Source organism: Pelophylax lessonae (genome assembly GCF_965119305.1).
Source record: "Pelophylax lessonae genome assembly, chromosome: 5".
NCBI lineage: Eukaryota > Metazoa > Chordata > Amphibia > Anura > Ranidae > Pelophylax > Pelophylax lessonae.
In genome coordinates, this window is record NC_138772.1 from 352,577,054 (window position 1) to 352,600,047 (window position 22,994).

General features: G+C 45.2%; 1 protein-coding gene and 1 pseudogene across 3 annotated transcripts in view; one reads left to right on the plus strand and one right to left on the minus strand.

The window, feature by feature from the left end:
- Positions 1-20,735, minus strand: part of RIPOR2 (RHO family interacting cell polarization regulator 2) — a 251,008-nt gene extending 230,273 nt beyond the window's left edge. Inside the window, exon 1 of one of the 2 annotated variants that reach the window (XM_082258658.1) lies at positions 20,547-20,735. In XM_082258658.1, coding sequence (XP_082114784.1) covers positions 20,547-20,619 — 73 coding nt within the window. In that variant the 5' untranslated portion in view covers positions 20,620-20,735. The remainder of the gene's footprint in view (positions 1-20,546) is intronic. The other variant, XM_082258660.1, reaches the window with a different exon arrangement.
- On the plus strand, positions 1,061-1,951 carry LOC309555609 (small ribosomal subunit protein eS26-like; annotated as a pseudogene). The gene is made up of 2 exons: positions 1,061-1,107; positions 1,602-1,951. The product of its transcript is annotated as a small ribosomal subunit protein eS26-like (transcript).
- Positions 20,736-22,994: the final 2,259 nt, after the last annotated feature.

Below are 22,994 nucleotides of genomic sequence, written 5' to 3' on the forward strand. Positions count from 1 at the left end.
AGGCCGTACCGATACCATATCTCACAATCCTTTGCATGCAGAATTGATGGTTTGTCACTACTAGCAACTGATTGGTCAAAGAATTGTTGTAATCCCACCCACTAAGTACTAAGTAGTACAACAGTGGAAAAGCAAACCGAGCAGAGTAGAGCCTATACAGTGCTGAAATGTGCCGACTCGTACCACGCAGTGGAAAAGCAAACTGAGCCGAGTTGGGCCAAGCAGTGCCTAGTGGAGCCGAGCCGGTACTTGCAGTGGGAAAGTGCCATTAATTGCTGTATAGAAACCAAACATTGCCAGATTAAACTCTATGGAGACCCCTAGGCTTTTGGGCCCCCCCCCCCTCGCAGGTTTCTCTTGTGTGCGCTCTAGTAGGATAACATTGAGCTATGTGGCAAGCACGTTGGGCGCTAGATGAAGAGGACCATCGCTACTGTACATTACACATACGAAGGTTGCACAGCTTTTAATAGAAACTGTAATGTGCTCCTGAGGTCTATGGTTTATGTACTTTAAGTTAGTATTGGGTACATTAATACAGTATTTTCTCTATAGAGTCTTTAATGAAAAGTTTGTTTTTTAGCTGATTTTTTTTTTTTTTTTTGTAAACAAATTTAAGAATTCATTGCAGTTTTCCTTCAGGATCAAATCAATATTATTTTAAATTGGTTGTCATGGGGCCCATAGGAGAGTGCCTATTCTGCCTAGTTGGTAATCCGGCACTCTACCCAAAAGGGGAAGCTCCGCTTGTTTGTTTCCTTCCCCCTTCCGCTGCCACATTTGGCACCTTCCGGGGAGGAGGGGGAACAAATATCTGTCCAAACTTGGGAGGTACCCACTTGCGGTTAAGATCGCAGCAATCATTGTGCGGCGGTCTACAAAATTTCCCCTCCTTCTCCCCAGGCTGCTTCTAGGAGACACACAGGCCCCAAAAGACAGCGGGACCATACAGAAAGCGCAGCCCGACTCACGCATGCACAGTAGGAAACAGGCTGTGAAACCACAAGGCTTCACTTCCTGTTTCCCTTAGTGAAGATGTCTGCACCTGCATCCAGAGCCGATGGACAGATTGGCTTGGAGTGCCAACATAGAGGGATCCCTGGAAAGGTAAGTGTCCTTATATTAAAAAGTCAGCAGCTACAGTTTTACAGGCTGGAACTTCTTTAAGCCAAAGCCCATTTTAAAATCTGACGTAGATCTCCAAGGTGGTTGCTGTAGAAGGGCTAGGTGAGAATGGAGGCAGAGGGTAAGGGTTAAGAAAAATAAAAAAACAAATAAAGTGTCAGCATCTTAATTTTCCAGGAGGGTTGCAATACACTGATGCTGACACTGGCAGTGCAAAGTAGTAAAGCCTGACCGGCTTACAATGCTGTCCTGTCCCAATCTAAACCCTGCTATGCAGGGACTTACAGGCAGCGGATATAAAGACAGAATTCCCATATTTCTACCAGCTGTATTTAAAAAAAAAAAAAAAAAAATTAGCATCTCATTTTAAATGTTTTTTTACTATCTGAGGTTTCTAGATTTACCCAGGTAAGGGGCATAGCTTGTGATTCAAACTGCACTGGGCTATAAAATTGAATACTGCACCCTCTTTGCAGCCTTCGACTCCAAAATGAAAAGAAAAGAAGGAACAACAGACGTGCCAAGAAGGGACATGGGCATGTCTAGCCTATCCGATGCACCAACTGTGCCCGCTGTGTCCCATAGCACAAAAGCTATCAAGAGGTTTGTGATCAGAAACATATTAGAGGCTGCAGCCTTCACTGATATCTCTAATGTTAGTGTCTTCGATTCATATGCACTGCCTAAGCTTTATGTGAAACTGCACTACTGTGTTAGCAGTGCCATTCACAGCATTTCAGAAAGACAAGAGGCACGTAAGGATTGCACACCACCAAGGTTCTTGCCTGTGGGTGCACCTCCTAGAACAGCTCCCAAACCATTGTAAGGAAATCTGCTCAGAGGTCTTCTCCAATAAACTGTTCAGAAAAAATAAAATAAAATAAAAAATAGAAAAAGCTGAATACTCTACCATGGTGTCTAAATTCAACACTTCATTGATTTCTATAACTGCATGTAACCATGTGAAAAACAGGTTGGTTTACCGCAAGCCTGGTTTTTAACAATGCTATTTTAATTGCCGAGACTAATTTGGAGTTATATCATAGATAGCTGAAGACCAACTTCAAAGGCATGCAAATAACCAACACATTACAAGGAAAAGGTGTTGGTGTGGGCCATTTTCTGTACAAACATCATGTAGCACAATGGTCCCCGGCCTCATTTTTAGGTAAATCCAACCCGGCAGGCTGCGAACGGAGCTAGTTTTATAAAGACATGACTCCCCCCTTCTTGTGATGTTAGCCTAAGTACTTAATACATTTGCATGTCAAATTACACTTGTGCTTTGTGGGAAGGGATGCTTACAAATCCTCAATGCCTTGGGTTCTCTCTGGAGTTTGTAAGTGCTATAGATTCCAGACGGCTGCCTAGCAACCAGAACAAGCAAAGGGAAGCAGCGTGCAGCAGCCCACATCAGGTTTTGTGCAGCGGCCCACATCAAGTTTTGTGTTACTCTAAGTCGCAAACAAAGAGACTCATTTTCTAACATCGCCACAAGTAACTCGCAGACATCTTCAAGAGACAATTTAACCCCCGATCCCAAGGAACAGTGCAGAATGACATCACTCGGCTCAGGTTACAAAAACAAGTGCACAGACATCCATTTATATTTAATGTCGCCACTCAATGGCCCCATGCGATCGGGAAGACGCTAACTGTACTCTCAATGTATAAATACACAAACACGAGCAGCTGAGATCAGTCACAGAGGTCATCATTTAGGTCACACTGAAATATGTATGCACTGTGAAAGGAGGCTTACATTTGGAGACGCACACATTTTATTCTCACTCCCATTCACTATTGCTATTTTTAACACGTATGTGTAGCGGAGCCTGGACCCAGGCTGATTCAGTAAGCGGTACAGGGAGCAATGGACGATGACGAGGACCAGAGCTGCTACAAGAATGGCACAGATACATAAATCACGTCAACGTCCTGGTGCCTTTTGTACTGATAATCCACAATGTAAGAGCTGCCACTTTCAAATGTAAGGCTCAAATCACGCACATGTTTTAACCACTTCAATACTGGCCACTTTTACCCCCTTTCTGCCCAGGACAAGTTTCAGCTTTCATTGATGTCGCACTTAGAATGACAATTGCGCGGTCGTGCAGCACTGTATCCAAACTACATTTTTATCATTTTGTTCACACAACTAAAAAGCTTTCTTTTGGTGGTATTAAGACCACGTTCACACTGGGGCGACTTGTCAGGCGACCTGGTCGCCTGACAAGTCGCCTGCCATAGAGTAGCACAGGACCCGTTCTAATAGGAGCGACACAAGTCGCTCCGACTTAGAAAAAGGGTCCGGAGCTTCTTTGGGGCGACCTGCATTGACTTCAATGATATGAAGTACGTGCATGCCGCTCCGAGGTCGCGGTGCACAGCTCGCACCGTGACTTCACAGGTCACCCCGGCAAGTCAGGTCGCGCCTATGTGAACCGACTCTTATTCACAGCTGTTTTTTTTTTTTTTTTGCCAAATAAAAAAAGAAAGTTTTTCTTTGTTTATGTTATACAATTTTGCAATTTTGCAAATATATAAATTGTTCTTCATAAATTTAGCCCAAAATGTAATCTACATTTCTTTGATAAAAATAACCCAAATCAGTGTAGATTTAGTCTGCAGGAAATTTATAGAGTCCACAAAGTATGGTATATATCTGAAAATTGATCAATCCTGATGTACTGACTGCCATTCATTTCTTGAGGCCCAAGAATACCAGGATAGTACAAATACCCACCAAACTACCCATTTTTGGAAAGTAGACAGTCCAGGTATTTAGTAAGAGGCATAGCAGTTTTTTTGAAGTTGTCAAATTTTTTTTAACATACTGTCACCAGTGCAGTACAGAATTATCATATAATTGGTGTGGCAGTGATCAGGGACACTGACTGGTGACAGTACGATCTGAAAAAAAAAAAATTTTTTAACACACTGGTGACCAGAGCAATATAATATTACCATAGTAGCATTGTACTTCTCTGGGGAAGTGATCAGGATTTTTAACATTAGGTTTGCCTTTAGCAGTGAATTACAATGCTATAAGCAAGCATTTTACTGAATGAAACTTTGGGTCCTTCCACATGGGCTTTTCGCCTGGGGGACTCCGTTTTGCTCAGCGGGGATCGATCCGCCGATCAGGCAAATGACTAGGGTACATCTCTCCTTACTTTGCAGAGACAGACCTGTCAGATCCCCGCTCTCCTCTATGGCAGATCGGATGGAAAACAGACCGCCTGTCCATTTTCCTCTGATCCGATCCTCCAGACGGATGTAAAATAGGATTTCCTTCCGTCTGTATTTCACGGACAGGATCGGATAGCAGCGGGTGTAACCGCTGACATCCGCTGCTCCATAGGGGTGCATGGAGCATCCAACCAGGTCCACCTAAAAAACTGACAGGCGGACCTGATTGGAAAGCCAGAGTGAAAGGACCCTTATTCATTCAGTTTGTTTTGTTGTGATTAGCTGTGATTGGTCAAAGCTAAATTGCATCGTACAGATGGGCTGTATTTGGCCCTGTCTGTACCATGTGATTAAATTGACCAATCACAGCTAGCAACACAATGTGTAAAAGCCATCCATTGTGTACAACTGTCATATGACCAGCTGTGACTGGTCACAACGGTCACATGGTACCAGCAGCGAGCTCGTACACTGATCAGTTATCATCTGTGTCTGATGGACCCAGCCTGTGACAGATTGTGCTGCCGGACTGTCCCGTAGCAGTCATGACGTCCAGTCAGGATGAGAGAGCCATCACCCGGCCGTCATCCTGCTTTAGGCTGGTTGTTAATGCTTGCGTCGGAACATGCTAAAACGCATGCATCATCGAAGGCAATGTTATAGATAGAGCAGGGACTGACTGGCAACTTTTGGCCCAGGGGGCAAGTACAACCCAGAGATCTCTGGAGCAGCGACTCAGCACCCCTCCTGCTCTCTCTCTTCCCAGCCTCCTCCTGACCCCCATCCCAGGCTGAAGTTCCACTCCAAGTACCCTCTGCTTACCATGTTGGTCGAAGTGGACAGTGCCTGCTGTACTGACTCTGGACTCCCAACTGGTCAGGGACAGAGCCGGCCTCTGCTAAGACAGGGCGTATACCATCCATGCCGGGGGGGGGGGGGTGGGGTGGCTTGTGCTCTGTCCTAATCCCGCACATCGGCAGGGACTTTTGTACCCCTTTTCAACAGGAAGCCTTTAGGCATGTCTGTGGTGGAAGTGGTGCAGCCTTTTTACAGGGCAACAGAGAGGCCAGTTCCCCCCCCCCCCCCGAGATAGAGCCTGTTCACATCTATTCGATAAGCTCTCACGAGCAGGGCCATTGTAAATCACTACACAAACTGTTGGTACTGTATAAATCATGTTCAATAATAATCTGTGCCCTGCAGCCTATTTTTGAAATTGCCTCAGGTACACTTTTTTTGTCCACTTTCCTGAATCCTGAAGTATATAGAAGTCAGTGGTAACGTTTTAGTCCCCGATTAACAACTTAACGTTTCCCGAAGAGCAACAACACTCAAGATGAAGAATCCCATTTGTGTTAAGGGGTCTATTCACACCCAAGTATTTTGTTGCCTTCGGCTTGAAGTTAAAAAAAAAAAAAAGTACATGAAAGTGAACATTTTTGACCCCATAAACTTTAATGAAAGCACCTGAAAACTGCTTCAAGATGTGTGTTTACATACATTTTCAGCCGCTCCAAGTAAAAGTCTTTGGGGCCCAAAACACCAAGGCCTGCCTCTGTACTACAAGTTACAAGTACAAATGAACAAAAAAAAAAAAAAAATAGGGCCTTATTTATACTGGTTCTCCTAGGTTTAGCTTTTCTAAATGCAGGAGGAATTATGCTTTTAGAAATGTCCTCTAAATGCATAGTAAATGCAGGTTTGATGCTTCCAGTGTAAATGAGGCGTAAGGCTATGTTCACACTGATCAGACAAGGAAGTCGCAGGACATCCAATCCAACTTTGCTATGCGACTATTGAACAGGGTCTGACTTTGAGAGAATTGTGACTTGTTCTTTGACCAATCAAAACAATTCCTTTGCTTCTGGTATGGATGAAACCCCATGCCAAATTAAGAAAATACAATAGCGTGGGGCCCCTCCAAAATCCACATCAGACCCTTATCTGAGCATGCATCTCGCCCCTCCTGAACCATACCAGGCCACATGCCCTCAACATGGGAGGGTGGGTGCAAGGGCCTCTTCCCCCACAATCCTGGCCAGTGATTGTGGGGGGTCTGCTGGCAGGGGCTTATCGGAATCTAAAATACCCCTTTAACAAGGGCCCCCTATGTGAATGAGTATGGAGTACATTTTACCCTTATCCATTCAAAAAAAAAAAAAAAAAGCAGTGTAGGGTTACAAAAAACAAGAGACGGTTTTTGACAAGTCATCCTTCAATAAAATTGAAGAATGTCCCCTGTCATAGCTCTAACATCAATCACGATGTCCCCACACCTATTTAATATAATGTACCCCATACTTATTTACTATGGGGGGGGGCTGGGATCCAGGGGCCCCCTTTCTTAAAAGGGGGCTACCAGATTCCAAAAAGCCCTTTGCCTGCAGACCCCCTCAACTGCCGGCCAGGGTTGTGGGGGAAGAGGCCCAAATCATGCCCAAGTCAGACAAAAGTATTGCAGGAACCTTTTTCAAAGTCAGACCGACACAAGACGGACCGGTTAGGAGGGCTCTCATAGGGAACCATTGATTTTGACATGTCATGCGACCTGTGCTCTCAAAGTCGGACCAGTGTCAACCGGCCCTCAGAGACATAGCATTTTAAGAAAAGCATTCTGGCTTTAAAATATTTAAAGACAAACAACTCCACAACACCAGGCTCTTTATACTAAAAACATGTATTCTTTGCCTTGAAATGATAAAGCCCTTCATTTTTTTCGTTCAGGATTTTTGAGGAATTTATCAATGCAATGCAGAAGTTGAACTTCCCGTTGCCTGGGTGATAAAAGTACTGCCTAATTCCACCTTCACACCGGATCGGAGGATGTTGTCCCGCATCCCAATGATACCAAGTGAAAGGCCTGAAAACAGTCAGTAGTACACTAAGTCAATGTTCACACAACATGTGCTGCAGACTAATACAAAGTGTACAATATGCTTGAAAAGAACGGATGGCTGGGTTAACAGAGGGGGACTCAAGCGTTTCTAAATCGTTTCAGTTTTAGTCAGAATACAAATGGCTATTTATTCAAATCTTGGCTCGACCTTTTTCCTGACTTTACACTCAAGGCCGAAGTTGCGCTCATTTGTTTAAGAAGTTATAGAAAACACACGTGTTCTTGAATTTTTAGCCAGCCATCATAATGGTCTCGGCCACCCACAGTATATCTGTATGAAACCTAATCTACACCAAGGCACACAACCCAATAAAAGCAGGCAAGATATGCTTGTGACATTCAGGCCATGAATTTGCAGAGTAACTAGTGTCTATTAACTGTATGCATTGCATTCCTTCTTCAGCTGTGGGTTCCTCTGGTGTATGAGTTGGTCAAGGACAGGCAGACGCCTGTATTAGAAAGTCGAGAAGTGTGACATCTACATGTTCTTGTACAACTTGCACACCCAGGGCTGTGCCTGAGGCAGCAATTTTTTTCCCCTCCACAGCAAAGATGGCACCTTAGTTGGCAGTAGCCGTGTATATGTGGGCAGTGGGCACGTGTACCCACATATGGAGTGCCATGGAGCCGGTTGGTGTCACCAAAGAAAGTTTCTGCCCAACCACACAGGCAGGTGAAATGGCCAGCAGTGCTAAACAAAATAGTGCTGAACCTGCCCTATTAACAGGCTCAGCAAAGCTGAAAAATTTTGGGTGCTGTGCCCGTCTGTGTGACATGCGCAGTGGGCAGGCAGTCAGCTCAGTAACGCAGAGCCTGTGATTTTTACCATACTTCCCTTTACTGAGTTGCGATGAGGGTGGAATGTCCAGTATGGACACTCCAACCTTAGTGCAGACCCCACACTGCCTCCATGGGTGAAGGACTCAGGTGGCCGCCTCCGCTTGCGGCATGGCCCTGTACACACGTGACTATGATCCTGTAATAGAAAGCAATTCTGTAAATATAGGTCTTTGCCTTTTTTTTTTATGGTGATTTTTACCACACTTCCCTTTACTGAGCTGCGATGAGGGTGGAATGTCCAGTATGGACACTCCAACCTTAGTGCAGACCGCACCCTGCCTCCATGGGTGAAGGACTCAGGTGGCCGCCTCCGCTTGCGGCATGGCCCTGTGCACACCTGACTATGATCCTGTAATAGAAAGCAATTCTGTAAATATAGGTCTTTGGCTTTTTGAGAAAAGCTTCAATGGATAACGTTACCAGTGCATTTTTTTTTATATGTTTTAGGGAAAAACTGTGCTGACAAAACTGCATAATCTACCTTTGTTGACTTACAAAACACATTGCAAATATCAACTTTTTAATGATGGTTTTTTTAATTTCCAGCAACACATTAGCAGCTTCTGACACAAAAAGGAAAGACCTGGCGCCTTATGGTACCAATTACATCTTCGTTTTCTTACCTAAAACCTAGTACACAGAGGCCCAACGGCCCAAACACACAGGCCAAAATTCAGCCTGTGTGTATGGCAGCCAGGCCGGCTTCTGTTAAAGGTCTCCCATTCAACGCTCTCAGCCAATGGCCAGAGTGTTCTAGGGGGGGAACACAATAGCTCAGCAGGGGAGATCACAGTACTAACATCGGATTGTTAGTACAGTGCCTGCGATCTGAGCGGTCTGGTGATGTGTACCAGGCTTTAATGCCAAACTCCAGGCAACCTTCACAATAGTCCCGTGCACCCACAGTATATCTGTATGAAACCTAAGCTACACCAAGGGCTCTTTCACACGGATGCTCCGTATGTCCGTATATCCATTTGCGGGTGATATACGGACATAATGCTTGTCAATGGGATTGCGGATGTCAGCGGATGACCATCCGCTGACATCCGATTTGTGTCCTTTCAGTTCTGTGCCGTTTTTTGGAACGGAACAGAGCCCTATTTTTCCTCCGTTAAAAAAAACGGAACTGATGCAAAATCGGATGTCAGCGGTGTCATCCGCTGACATTCGCAATCCCCATAGACTAACATTATGTCCGTATATCATCCGCAAACGGATGGGATGATATGCGGACATATGGAGCGGATGACAAGTGTCATCCGTGTCCGTGAAAAAAAAAAAAAGTGCCGCAGCGGAAATAAAGAACCGAGCGGCCGTGTGAAAGAAGCCCAAGGCTGGATATACACAACGCAATAAAAGCAACAATGCTTGTGACATTGAGGTCATGAATTTGTGCAGTAACTATTGTCCTTCAACTGTGTAATCACTGCATTCCTCCTACAGCTGTGGGTTCCTCCAGAGTATGAGTTGAACAAAGATAGGCTTTTTTGAGAGATGTCAACAATATATATTCATGTATTAACATTATATTTCGGAAATTGTTGTAAAATATAAAATGGATATTATAATCACTAATAATGTTTTGATTTGTAAAATGGCCCCCCTAGATATCAGGACGATTCCTATGGCCACTTTGACAGTTATGCACACCCAGCACAGGAAAGCCCCAGCACTAGACGGCTGGGGGGGGGGGAACCCCAGGCAGAGAGGCGAGCTCTCCAAATTTGCTGGTATAGCTCAGCCTCTTTCCACTTCAATGAGGCATCGGATTGGAAGCCTTAAACTTCCTGCGGCATCCTTGTAGGGATGCACCGATCCGAATATCGGCACTGATATGGCCATTTTAGATGGATCGGGGGAATCGGTAATATTGACCGATCCACTGGACGATCCGGTTTTTGCTTGGCAACGGCTCAGCCATCCCTTACTTGGTGCAGTAGTAGTATGGGATGGGAGCCGCTACTTCCTGTATAGGTCCGGCTCACAGGCGGAGTGATATCAGATGCACTCTGCCTGTGAATGGAGGAGCCATACACATGAAGCAGCGGCTTTGCTCTGTACTGCAGCCGCTTGCTTTGTGTGTAGCTCCGGATCGGTTTCGGTATCGGCGATTTCATAACGCCAGATATCGGTATCGGGTCCAAAAAAGTCGGATCAGTGCATCCCTAGTCCCTTGTATGCCCCTATTGCGGCCTGCGCATGCACGACTAGGCAGTGATGCGCGCATGCCTGGGGTTCCCAGGGAGGACCCAGGGGACGAGTAGTGACGATCGGGCAGCACAGGTAGGCGCATGCACAATCTACACTATAGAGCGCCGGGGATCTCACATTCTCTCCACATCAGCGTGGAGAGGAAGTGTTATACATCCCAGGGGAATACCATTGCTCCCCTAGGAGAAAACATCCTCCTTGGCCTTCATTTGGCATTGGGGGAATCCTCCTAATAAATTCTAACTGTAAGTATGTATGTATTAATATAGAGTCACACAACTAGGGAAACCTATGGAATGGTTGGGACACTACGGATATAGTTGTCATTACAACTATTTGCATTTTATCATACATAGTACACTACGGAGGAGTACAGAATCCTCCATAAGAGGCATAACATTTGGAGATATTTAATGCCTAAGGGGTCCTTGTGTGCAATGTGACTGTGGAGGCGTACGTGCTGATACTGTTGGGGTGTCGTTAATATGCCCTTATGCTCATTCGAAGCAAGTGCATAGAAAGGAGGTGCATTTATTTCAATGTATACAAAAGGGATGAATATGTAATGCTGGTTATCTATGCTTACAAAGTGGTAAAAAGGTCCTTGAAGAAGACAATTTTGAATGTTGAAACGCATTGGAATCCCAGCATATTTGTAGCATTCACCACAACAAAGTGTCGTATGAATGAAGGATCCCTACAATTAGCTAATTTAGCTGGAATTACCACTATGGGCTAAGTTATTTTATATGGAATGCGATATAGCAGACTATATGGGCTCTGTCAATCTCTGATTGAGCTCACATAAGCCCCAATATACTGTTATATTGTGTTGAAAATTCATATTTTTTTTACTTTTAAACCGAAAAGACCCCCATCAGGAGGGGATTTGTTCTCTTTTATATGTAACCTAATAAAACGTAAATCCTTTTATAATAATTTTTTCTTGTGTTGAAACTAACAACTGCCTGCACAATCCCACAAAAGAGAAGATAAAAAGAAACTTTGGCACAAGGATATACAGCAGCCCGACGAAGTAAACAATAACATATTCTGCCTTTGTTGACCTCCTAAACACATGCAAAAAATAAAAAGAATCATTAAAATAAAGCTAGACATTTACAAAAGAACTTCCAAAAGCATGTTAGCAGTTTTCTGACAAGACAGGAAGGACCTGGCACCGTATGGTACCTACCATGCATTATTAGGTATCTTAGCTTAATTTCTAACTCCAGCCAAAAAATGTTTTGGGAAGAGTTGTGCAGAGTTAAAACCCAACAGAAAATACCCCACTACAAGGGTTAAATTCTTGTAGGTCTAGACTGACCTACAACAGCCTCCTCTTGTCACAATCGTGTCTTTACCACCTACAATGGCCCGGCACTGTACCTGAGGGCACTGAGGCTCCGCTTAAAGACAGGAGTTTGGGGGGGGGGGGGGGGGTGGGGTGAGAAGCAGGAGATCTAGTAGTAAAAACAGTACACTTTACACATATTACAAATTGTTAGACACAAATTTAACCCCTTGATCGCCCTAGATGCTAATCCCTTTCCCAGCCAGTGTCATTAGTACAGTGACAGTGTATAGTATTATCCCTGATCATTGTATTAAAGTAGAACTATAAGCATTTTTTTTTCTCATTTTGAATAGAGCAAGGGAGAGTTATAGTCTTTTAAGGTCTATAGATTTTTTTCATCATCTGTATCCCATTGCAGAGATTTCCCTTCACTTCCTGTCCCATAGCCAAACAGGAAGCGAGAGGAAATCCCTGCAAATTAAGGGAGTTCTTCGGGGCCCCCAGGTCACCAGAATTAGTGTCCTCTTTGGAAGATTTCCCCCTCTATTACTTTACTTTTCAGGGGACAACCCAAATTTTTTTTTTTTTTTTTACTTTCACTTTCAATGATACCGGTAAACAGGAAAAATAGAGAGGGGGAATCTAACAGGGACAGAGACAGCAATACAAATGTACAAGTGTTCTAACCCGTCTCCACTCTATCCAAAACTAAACAAAAGTTTTTGCCTTTAGTTATACTTTAAATGTTACTGGTGATGTCAGTGACAGTCAGTCAGTTCCCTCCAGCATCAGTTAGTGTCAGATTGCCCACCGGACTATCGCAGTCCCATTATAATTAGCTGCTCACCGCCATTAGTAGTATAAAAAAAAAAAAAAAAAAAAAATTCCAGTATGTATACACCATAGTTTGTAGGCACTATAACTTTCCACGCAAACCAATCAATATACACAAATTGGGATTTTTTTTTTCTTTAAAACAAAGACATGTAGCAGAATATATTTTGGCCAAAATGTATGAAGAAATTGTAAAAATTTTCAATTTTTTTTTTATTAGATGTGTTTTAATAGCAGAAAGTAAAAAATTTTGGTTTGTTTCAAAATCTTCAGTCTTTTTTTGGTTATATTGCAAAAAAAAAAAAAAAAAAAACACAAGTGCTGATCCAATACCACCAAAAGAAAGCTCTATCAGTGTGAAAATAATTCTATAAATTTAGTTTGGGTACAGTGTTGCATAATCCTGAGATTACCGGTTAAATTAGTGCATTGCTAAATAGAAAACAAATGGCCTGGTCACGAAGGGGGTAAAATCTCCCAGGTCTCAAGTGGTTAATGTGCGTTGGAATGCTCTACATAGCAGTTCTGGTAAGAATGAATAGCACTGGAGTGTTTTGCAAAGATGTGAGAGGGCCTTAAAAATACAGTTTTTGGGCACAACAATGTTTTCATGAATACAAAAAAGAAAATACCTCCTGACTGGTACATTTAATAAACGGTTTGCAAATCACTTCGTAGTTCATTCCTTTATTCTAGCCGCTCTGTACCATAACAGTACAAATTTTGATTCATATCCAAAAACAGCACACAGGTGTGGCCATTTCCGTTTCCTGCAGGGGAGTTCTATAGTCCATAACAGAAAGTAGACCTCACAATTATTCATGGTTTATTTGTTGCCTGGATATCATAACAGACATCAGACCGCCTTGTGTAGAGTGACACATGAAAAACCACTGTGGTCAGAGAGAATGTAAGTTCCTGTCAACCGCACCCTGATGAGTAAAATAAGCCTAAGTTCTCCCAAAACAGCAAAACGTGAATAAAGAACAAAATATTACTATGCTCTATATTATATGTTCCAAAAAAAAAAAAAAAAAGCTTGCTATGGATTTCACCCAAAAAGAAAAAAAAAAATCTTAATTCCTTATTGCCTAATAATATAATAGGACATCACTATCCTGTACACGGATGAGCTATACTGAGTAAGAACTCATTCACTGCAGATGTGTTGCTCATTCACTGCAGATGTGTTGCTCAATACAAAGACACTGCAAAGACAATTGTTTTACAAGTGCGTTGCTGGAAACTGCATGCAAACAGCATGACTGCATCTTTATGCAACACAGTAAACACTTGCTAACGCAACGTGCCTATCATTAGGCCTCATGCACACTGGACTATGTCATCTGTGACATAAGGGGGCGGGGGTCTCCCGATGACGTCATCGGGAGGCCACGGCCCTAATGGCTATATATTAAGCTGCAGAGACAGGAGACCGGCATAATCACCGGAGACATCGTATGAGGAGGAGCGGAGGAAGAAGAGACAAGGGCAAAAGAGCAGAAGAAGAGACAAGGGCAAAAGAGCAGAAGAAGAGCAGACAGCAAAAGAGCAGAAGAGCGGACAGCAAAAGAGCAGAAGAGCGGACAGCAAAAGAGCAGAAGAGCGGACAGCAAAAGAGCAGAAGAGCGGACAGCAAAAGAGCAGAAGAGCGGACAGCAAAAGAGCAGAAGAGCGGACAGCAAAAGAGCAGAAGAGCGGACAGCAAAAGAGCAGAAGAGCGGAGGGGAGAAGAGTGGAGAAGAGAAGACCAGAAGAGCGGAGAGGGAGAAGACCGGATGAAGATTTTAAATAAACTTTCCAAAACGTCTCCTGTCGTTATTTCCATACACTGCCTTTTATGGGGTGAATGGGTAGGGGTACAATGTACCCCATACCCATTCACATAGGGAGGGGGGTCAGGGATCTGGGGGGCCCCCCTTGTTAAAGGGGGCTTCCAGATTCCGATGAGCCCCCTGCCCGCAGACCCCCACAACCACCGGCCAGGGTTGTGGGGATGAGGCCCTTGTCCTCATCAACATGGGGGCAAGGTGCTTTGGGGTGGGGGGGTGCAGAACTCCCCCTGCCCCAAAGCACCAACACCCCGCCATGTTGAGGGCATGTGGCCTTGTATGGTCCGGGGGGGTGGGGCCGCTCACTCGTCCCCTCCTTTTTCCTGGCCTGCCGGGCTGCATGCTCGGATAAGGGTCTGGTATGGATTTTGGGGGGCACCCCACGCCGTTTTTTCGGTGTGGGGCTACCCTCAAATTCCATACCAGACCGGAAGGGCCTGGTTTGGAACCTGTGGGGACCCCCATGCTGTTTTTTCCCATTTTTGGCGTGGAGTTCCCCCTCAAGGATTCTCACAGCGCAAGTCGGATCATCCTGATGCGACTTGCGGTGCGACTTCCATTCAAATCAATAGGCTCACAAAGGGAACCATTGATTTTGAATGGAGGCAGAAAAAAAACGCTGCTAAAAGCGACGTGGCAAAACGTGCAATAACGCAAATGGAAAAAGCTACTGAAAGCACGTTTTTACAGCTGCTTTTTCCGGCGTCAGAACTAGCTTTGACGCATTTTTCTAACGCCCCGTGTGCATGGGGCCTTAGGTGCAGGGGAAAAAAAAAATGGTCATACAACATTTTGGTGCAAATGTGTATCTTTTTTTCCCCCCACATCACATGGGTGTGAACACCCATGCAATGCGATTCTGTCAAGCTCACTGCATTTTGCAATCTGTTTCTGGGTGTCATTCATGGAACATTAAACTCCCATTCCCATCGGGCAGATTTGACATATCAAATTGCATGCCAAATCAGAGTCTATTGCCGGCAATGTCACTGTGATAATTGGTGCAACCCTGACTTTGGGACGCCGCACTGATTCCCAAAAGTAGTTTCTGCACTATTTTTGGCGACTTCAGGGTGATTTCAATAGACATCTGTGCATGCACCCATACAGTTGTCTGTCAAAACGCCCCCGAAGTTTGAAATCGTGTGTGTTCAGCTGAATGATTTCAAACCCGCCCTCATTGTGAACCGGTGCCGTTGCCGGCAATAGGCTCTGGTTTGACATGGGAATCGACATGACAAATTGCATGCTAAATCGTCACAATGTCAACAGGGCTTCATGTTCCATGAACGATACCCCGAAAAAGATCGCAAAGTGCAGTGCGCTTGCCAGAAACGCATCACATGGGCGGGAAAAAAAAGGTCCTACAACATTTTGGTGCAAATGGGATGCAATTTGAGCCATACAAATGTAGCACTACTCCCATGGGATCTGCTGTGTGTGGGTTCCCCTGGGTTACCATTAGCAAAAACAGAACAGTCTGGCATTTTTTCGAAGTGTTTTACCTCAGACAAGAAGCAGTCCAGTATCTTTGGGTTTTTAAGTTTTTTTGGAACTTGGATAGGAAAAGGGAATGAGTGGGATATTCCAACTTAAAGAACTATGCACAATAGGCTGGGACAACTTGAATAGCACTGAGTAACGTTGTATGACACTGAGTAATGCTGAATATAGCTAGTCACAGCTAGGCCGCTGCTTCACTTTGCCCTTGGCTGTGAATGAAGCGATACAGCTTCCTGAGGTAAACTGTATCCTGAGGGAAGCTGTACTCTGAGGTAAACTGTACTGCTGAACAACTTTAGGGCCCATCCTGGCACCCACTTTGTCCCTAATCTTCAGGGTTAACTACTTGGCACCCCCTTTCCTGTAACAATCTGTGTGAGCTGGCTCCTTGGTCCCCTGACTTTCCTAGGCAGACCCTTGAGCAGATCCCTTAGTACTCACAATACTGTTTTTCCCAAAGTCTTCTGCCCAACAGCTCCACTGGTCAGCACACTGAATCCTCTGCAGCCCAGCTCCACACCTGGTTCCTAGGCCGACTGTCTGAAGCACCTTCCTCGCATCAGCAGGAGGAGTGACCGCTGTCCACCTCTTCCTGGGACTTTGTTTCCGCCAAAAGACACCCTGTCACATGCTCCCTCCAGATTTATAACCAATCCCAGGAAGCATTGCCGTAATGTCCACCCAGTGGGACAGCCAAAAACCCTGGTGCACTATTGGTTAGGTTTCCTCCACTGGCCAACAAGCTTCCTTATTGGACACAGTGGGGAGACTCCCTTAGACCCAATAAATCACACCTGGAAACATGGGACAGGCTAAACTAACAGATCTGGCTCTCCTGATAAACAGAGCCACCAAATGTGTTTTCCTAGCACCTAGGAGGGTGCTACACAAAATATATAGCTCAAATCGCATCGCACAGACATCACGTGATGTGCACAGGAATACAGTGCATTTTTGGTGAAAATCACATGTGGTGTTCAGCATGCACAAGTGTGAACCCATGAACGACACCTCAAAACAGAACCCAGGCTTAAAAAAAAAGCAATGGAATAAAAAACTTAAAAAAAACGCCAGTTAGTGGTTTTTGGCGTTTGACGTTAGAGTGTTTTTACAGCTGAAAAACGCCACTCAAAACCCACTAGTTTTCGGGGGGGTTTTTTTTTTACAGCCAGAAACTGCCTCTGCCAAAAACTGCTGATAACAGCCTATATGTACATGGACACATAGGATAACATGCTGGGGTGTTTATTGGCTGTAGAAAAAAAAACATCTGACGCCAAAAACAGCAGCTGTAAAAACGTCCAGTGCGCGCGAGCCCTAAAAAAGCGTCCAGTGCGCGCGAGCCCTAACAACGTCCAGTGCGCATGAGGCCTAACAACGTCCAGTGCGCATGAGGCCTAACAACGTCCAGTGCGCATGAGGCCTAACAACGTCCAGTGCGCATGAGGCCTAACAACGTCCAGTGCGCATGAGGCCTAACAACGTCCAGTGCGCATGAGGCCTAACAACGTCCAGTGCGCATGAGGCCTAACAACGTCCAGTGCGCATGAGGCCTAACAACGTCCAGTGCGCATGAGGCCTAACAACGTCCAGTGCGCATGAGGCCTAACAACGTCCAGTGCGCATGAGGCCTAACAACGTCCAGTGCGCATGAGGCCTAACAACGTCCAGTGCGCATGAGGCCTAACAACGTCCAGTGCGCATGAGGCCTAACAACGTCCAGTGCGCATGAGGCCTAACAACGTCCAGTGCGCATGAGGCCTCACAGGTCTATTTTGGAATTACTAGTATTAGGCCCCTTTCACACGAACGATCAGATCCGTCTGTCAGTTTTTTAGGCGGATCTGATCGGATCCTCCAAGCATCCCTATGGGAGACATGTCCAATGACACCCGCTGCCATCTGCATCCGATCCTGTTCGTGAAATCCGGACGGATGGAAACCCTATTTTCCATCCGTCCAGGGGATCCGATGGGATCGGATGAGAGCGGACAGGCGGTCTGCTCTCATCCGATTCCCCCATAGAGGACAGCAGGGCTCTGACACCTCCCTATCCGCACACAGAGCGGAGAGGGAGCTGTCACCTGCCTGCTCAGCGGGGACAGCGGATTGATCCCCCACTGAGCAGCACGGAGTCTGCCAATGGAGGCGGACCGTGTGAAAAGGACCCTTAGGTGATTTTTAAAAGGAGGCACAGATATATAAGGACTTGACATTGTACTGCAAGTTCTGCTTTAAACCCCAGGGTCTTGGGGTGCTCCCCTTATATGAAGCATTATATTGTCTCCTCTATCTCATTTACATAAGATGGTAGTATGGAAAGAAGTGGTATGCAAAATGTAATGAAAACCAATGCAGATAAAAAGCCTGCTTCGTTTTCCCCATCACTTCATTTCTGACGCAGTCTCTGTACATGATTTCCACCCACATCCCAGTTATTTTTATAGAAAGATCTTCCCAAACACACTCCTTTCCTACAGAGTCTTAAAAATCAGCAACGTAAGCCTCCTTTGCCCATAATTGAAGAAAGTGCTCAGAGATTAAAAGGCCTCTACTGCTGACTATCTGAAAATGCCATTTTCCTGACAGAGGCTACCAGGAAACAAGTATTTTCAGCAAAGGAAGCCTTTTAAATTCTTAGCACCATCTTTAAATATAGTTCAAGTGGCTTACTGAGGCTGGCTGCAACACCTTCTTGATCATTAGCCAGGAACATGCATGCAGCAAGCCCATCAGAGCTCCTTACCTGCACAGTCGTTTAAGATAAAAGGTAGCCATGCACGACAGCAGTACCATGTGATCCCTTTTTTTTTTTAATTAGTGCATGCACGGCTTTTGGTGCCGTCCTGTACGATTTGGCCCATTCAAAATTAATAGACGCAAATCGCACTGCATATGAATCGCACAGGTACACACATCGCCTTCCTGTGCGATTCCTGGTGTGAACCAACAATAAAAGAAGCTCATGTACTTTTTTTTGGGCTTTGTACAACTCAGGTAGAAGAGAGCACCAATTAATATAATGAATATCCAAGTGTCCAGTGTTAAAGCGGTTGTAAACTCAATTAAAAAAAAAATAAAAAAATAAAAAAACCTGCAAGACAAAGGCATAATGAGCTAGTATGCATCGCATACTAGCCCATTATGTGTAACTTACCTTAAAACGAAGCCCCGACACGGACCCCCGGACATCGCTGCGGGCGCTGCCATGGTCCCTCGTCGTCTCTTCCGGGTTCGGCGGCTCCGGCGCGCTGATTGGCCGGAAGAGACGGCTCTGGCGCGATGATTGGCCGGAGCCGCGATGACGTCACTCCCGCGCATGCGCGCGGGAGTGATTTTTCCGGCAAACTCCGGCAAACTAATTGAAGGTCCCCCCCGGACCTTCAGAGCGCATGCGCCGCTCGCGCGAGCGGCTACATGCACTGTAAATATCTCCTAAACCATGCCGGTTTAGGAGATATTATTTGTACCTACAGGTAAGCCTTATTATAGGCTTACCTGTAGGTCAAAGTGTCAAAAAGCGGGATACTACCGCTTTAAAGTCCTTCTATTGAAGTTTTAGTCCAGGTTCACACTGCTCCAACATTAAAGTCCCACGACTTCCAATCCAACTTTGCCCTGCAACATCGGTCAGACTTTGATGGACAAGATCTGACTTGAAAGGAGTGCAACTTGGATTTTTTTTTTTTTTTTTCTCTAATACATTTTGCAGTGCTAACATTCCCTCTGAGCACAAGTCGGATCAGTTAAAGAGGTTGTAAACCCCCCTGTAATGTTTGTACCTATAGGTACTGTAAATATCTCCTAAACTTGCACTATTTAGGACAGGGATCCTCAAACTAAGACCCTCCAGCTGTTGCGGAAACTACAAATCCCGAGAGGCATTGTAAAACTCTGACATGCCCAGACATGACTAGGCATGATAGGAATTGTAGTTCCTGAAAAACTGGAGGGCCATAGTTTGAAGACCCCTGGTTTAGGAGATATTTACTGTATACTGCGCCGATATCAGCGCATGCGCTCTAATGGTACGCCTACCGTGCCGGTTTTTCAGAGTCCTGTGCCATGACCGGCGGCTCCGGGCAGTAGCACAGCCGGAGTCGGCAGACCCGGAAGGAAGATGGGCGAAGATGGATGCGGCCTCCAGCGGGAACGTGAGGGCTTCGTTTGGAGGCAAGTGTCACATAATGTGCTAGTATGCGATGCATACCAGCACATTATGCCTTTACTTTTCAGGTAAGGAAAGACAGACTTTACTCCCTCTTGAAGATGCTGATCTGACTTGGATACTTCAATGTAATTCAGTGGGTCAAAGTAGTGCAGGAACCTTTTCCAAAGTCAGACCAGTTAAGGCGGCTCTCATAGGGAATCATTGATTTATACATGTCATGCGACATGTGCTCTCAAAGTCGGAGTGTATGTCGCATCAGTGTGAACCGGCCCTTTAGATATTGGGATCTTCGTCCCCCCGTTTGCACCTGTGTGATTTGTTGCATCATAAGAAGAATCCTAAAATCATGCATCGCCTAAGCAATGTGACATAGTGTGTTCTCAGCCCCACAGACTTAAATAGCAGTACATGAAAAAAAAGGCATGACGATTCAGATGCATTTAAGGATGGAGTATAAAGACTATGAGCCATGACCAGCTAAGTACACCATGAGGAACAGTGTTCTGATATAAAACAGTGTTCTAATATAACATGCTTCCTATCTCAGTGTTATGTAGATACACAGCAATAACAGACTATGCTGTCCTCCCCCATGCACATGGCTCTGCAGATCCCTAGTACATACAGAAAGGTGTAGGTTACCTTCAGAGAGCACATCATCTGCCTCCTCCACCTCACTCAGGTGTGCACTGCTTGTGTCCTCCCCTGCAGACATCTTGACAATCAGAAGTAATGGGCCAGCTTCCCAGGCAGGATTTGTCTGATCACAGAAGGAGGAACTGAGTCTGCTGCTTCCTGACTACAGCAACATCCTCTCTACAAAGATGATGACATGCTCCAGCTCTGTGTGCATCAGAGGTAGGTACATGTGTTCAGGGAGAACCCCCCTGGGCAGGAATGGGAAGGTGTGTTCTCTGCACACAGGAAGTTCAAATGGATACCGGGGCTGGGTGGGGGGATGTCATGTGCTATGCTGAGTTATATTTACCCCCTACAGATACATTGTATATGGGTACATCCAGTTATATTATCAATGATTCACATATCAAGAGGAATAGAATGTGCTTTTTTTCTGCTTGTCTACTCAGACTAATGCCTGGTACACACGATAAGATTATCAGACGAATGATCGTCCGTTTTTTTTTCAATGCTAATCTCATATCGGAAATGAAGGGTCCTTTCACACGGGCTTTCCGTCCGGCGAACTCTGTTTTTGCTCAGTGGGAATCGATCCGCCGATCCCCGCTGAGCAGGTAGATGACAGGTTCGTCTCCGCCTACTTTGCAGAGACGGACTTGTCAAATCCCCGCACTCCTCTATGGGAGATCGGATGATTACGGAATGCCTGTCCGTTTTGATCCGATCCTACAGACGGATGGAAAATAGGGTTTCCACCCGTCTGGATTTCACAGACAGGATCAGATCGGATAGAAGCAGGTGTCAGCGGACATGTCGCCGCTGACATCCGCTTCTCCATAGGAGTGCATGGAGCATCTGATCCGATCCTACAGACGGATGGAAAATAGGGTTTCTACCCATCTGGATTTCACAGAGAGGATCAGATCGGATAGCAGCAGGTGTCAGCGGACATGTCACCGCTGACATCCGCTGCTCCATAGGAGTGCATGGAGCATCCGATCCGATCCTACAGACGGATGGAAAATAGGGTTTCCATCCATCTGGATTTCACAGACAGGATCGGATCGGATAGCAGCAGGTGTCAGCGGACATGTCGCCGCTGACATCCGCTGCTCCATAGGGGTGCATGGAGCATCCGATCCGATCCTACAGACGGATGGAAAATAGGGTTTCCACCCGTCTGGATTTCACAGACAGGATCAGATCGGATAGCAGCAGGTGTCAGCGGACATGTCGCCGCTGACATCCGCTGCTCCATAGGGGTGCATGGAGCATCCGATCAGGCCTGCCTGACAAAACTGACAGGCGGACCTGATCGGAAAGCCAGTGTGAAAGGGGCCTAAGAGTTTACCAAAGTGATGAAAATTCTCGTACGACAGACTAAAAAATCAGAAGTGGTGTAATGCGTTGTAGTGTATTTGTTTTGTGTTGTAGTGTATTTGTTTTGTGTTGTAGTGTATTTGTTTTGTGTTGTAGTGTATTTGTATTGTATTTTTGAATGACAACTGTACTGATTGATGACCAGTTCACACCAACTGCAGTCCAGTGTGTTTTTATTTCCTGCAACAAAAATGCATCGATAGTATGTTCTATGGTTTTCAATGGCATAAATCACTTCAGTGTGGTCAGCTTCAGTGCATTCTAGTTCCAGAAAAAAAAGTAGAGCATGCTGCATTTTTTTTACATTTTTTTGCACTGGACTGTATTGGAATGCAGTAAAACGAATCAAAAACGCACTGGAACATACATCTTTATTTAAGGTTAAGAAAAAAGAGGAGGGAAAAAATGCACTGGAATGCATCGAAAACACGCATTATTTATTTCAGGTACTTATATAGCACCGCCACTCAACATTTTACATATACATTGTACATTCACATCAGTCCCTGCCCTCAAGGAGCTTACAATCTAAGGTCCCTAACTCACATACATACACATACTAGGGTTGATTTAGACAGGATCCAATTAACCTACCAGGATGTCTTTGCAGTGTGGGAGGAAACCTGAGTACCCAGAGAAAACCCACGCAGGCACAGGGAGAACATGCTAACTCCAGGCAGGTAGAGTCGTGGTTGGGATTCAAACCAACGACCCTTTTGCTGCTAGGCGAAAGTTCTAACCACTACACCACTGTATAGCCACGCATGCAGAAAAGCACCTGGAACACATCCAGACTACATTTCTATGGTGTGAACTGAGCTTAAACAAAAATCGTACAATCTGGTATTGTACGAGAAAAATTTTCGTGCTATCCCCATCGGATAGTTTTGCATGAATTGCCATGATCGGATTATTGTACGATCGCTTAGAAAGCAGTATTTTTACGATTTTCTGATCATGTGTATTGGCCATAAGGAAAGAACTGTAGTTTCTTTGCTAGGGGACTAATAATGTCACTGGAATACGTGACTAAAGATGGGCTTGGGCGTGTTCGAGTTCGCATGTGCCGCC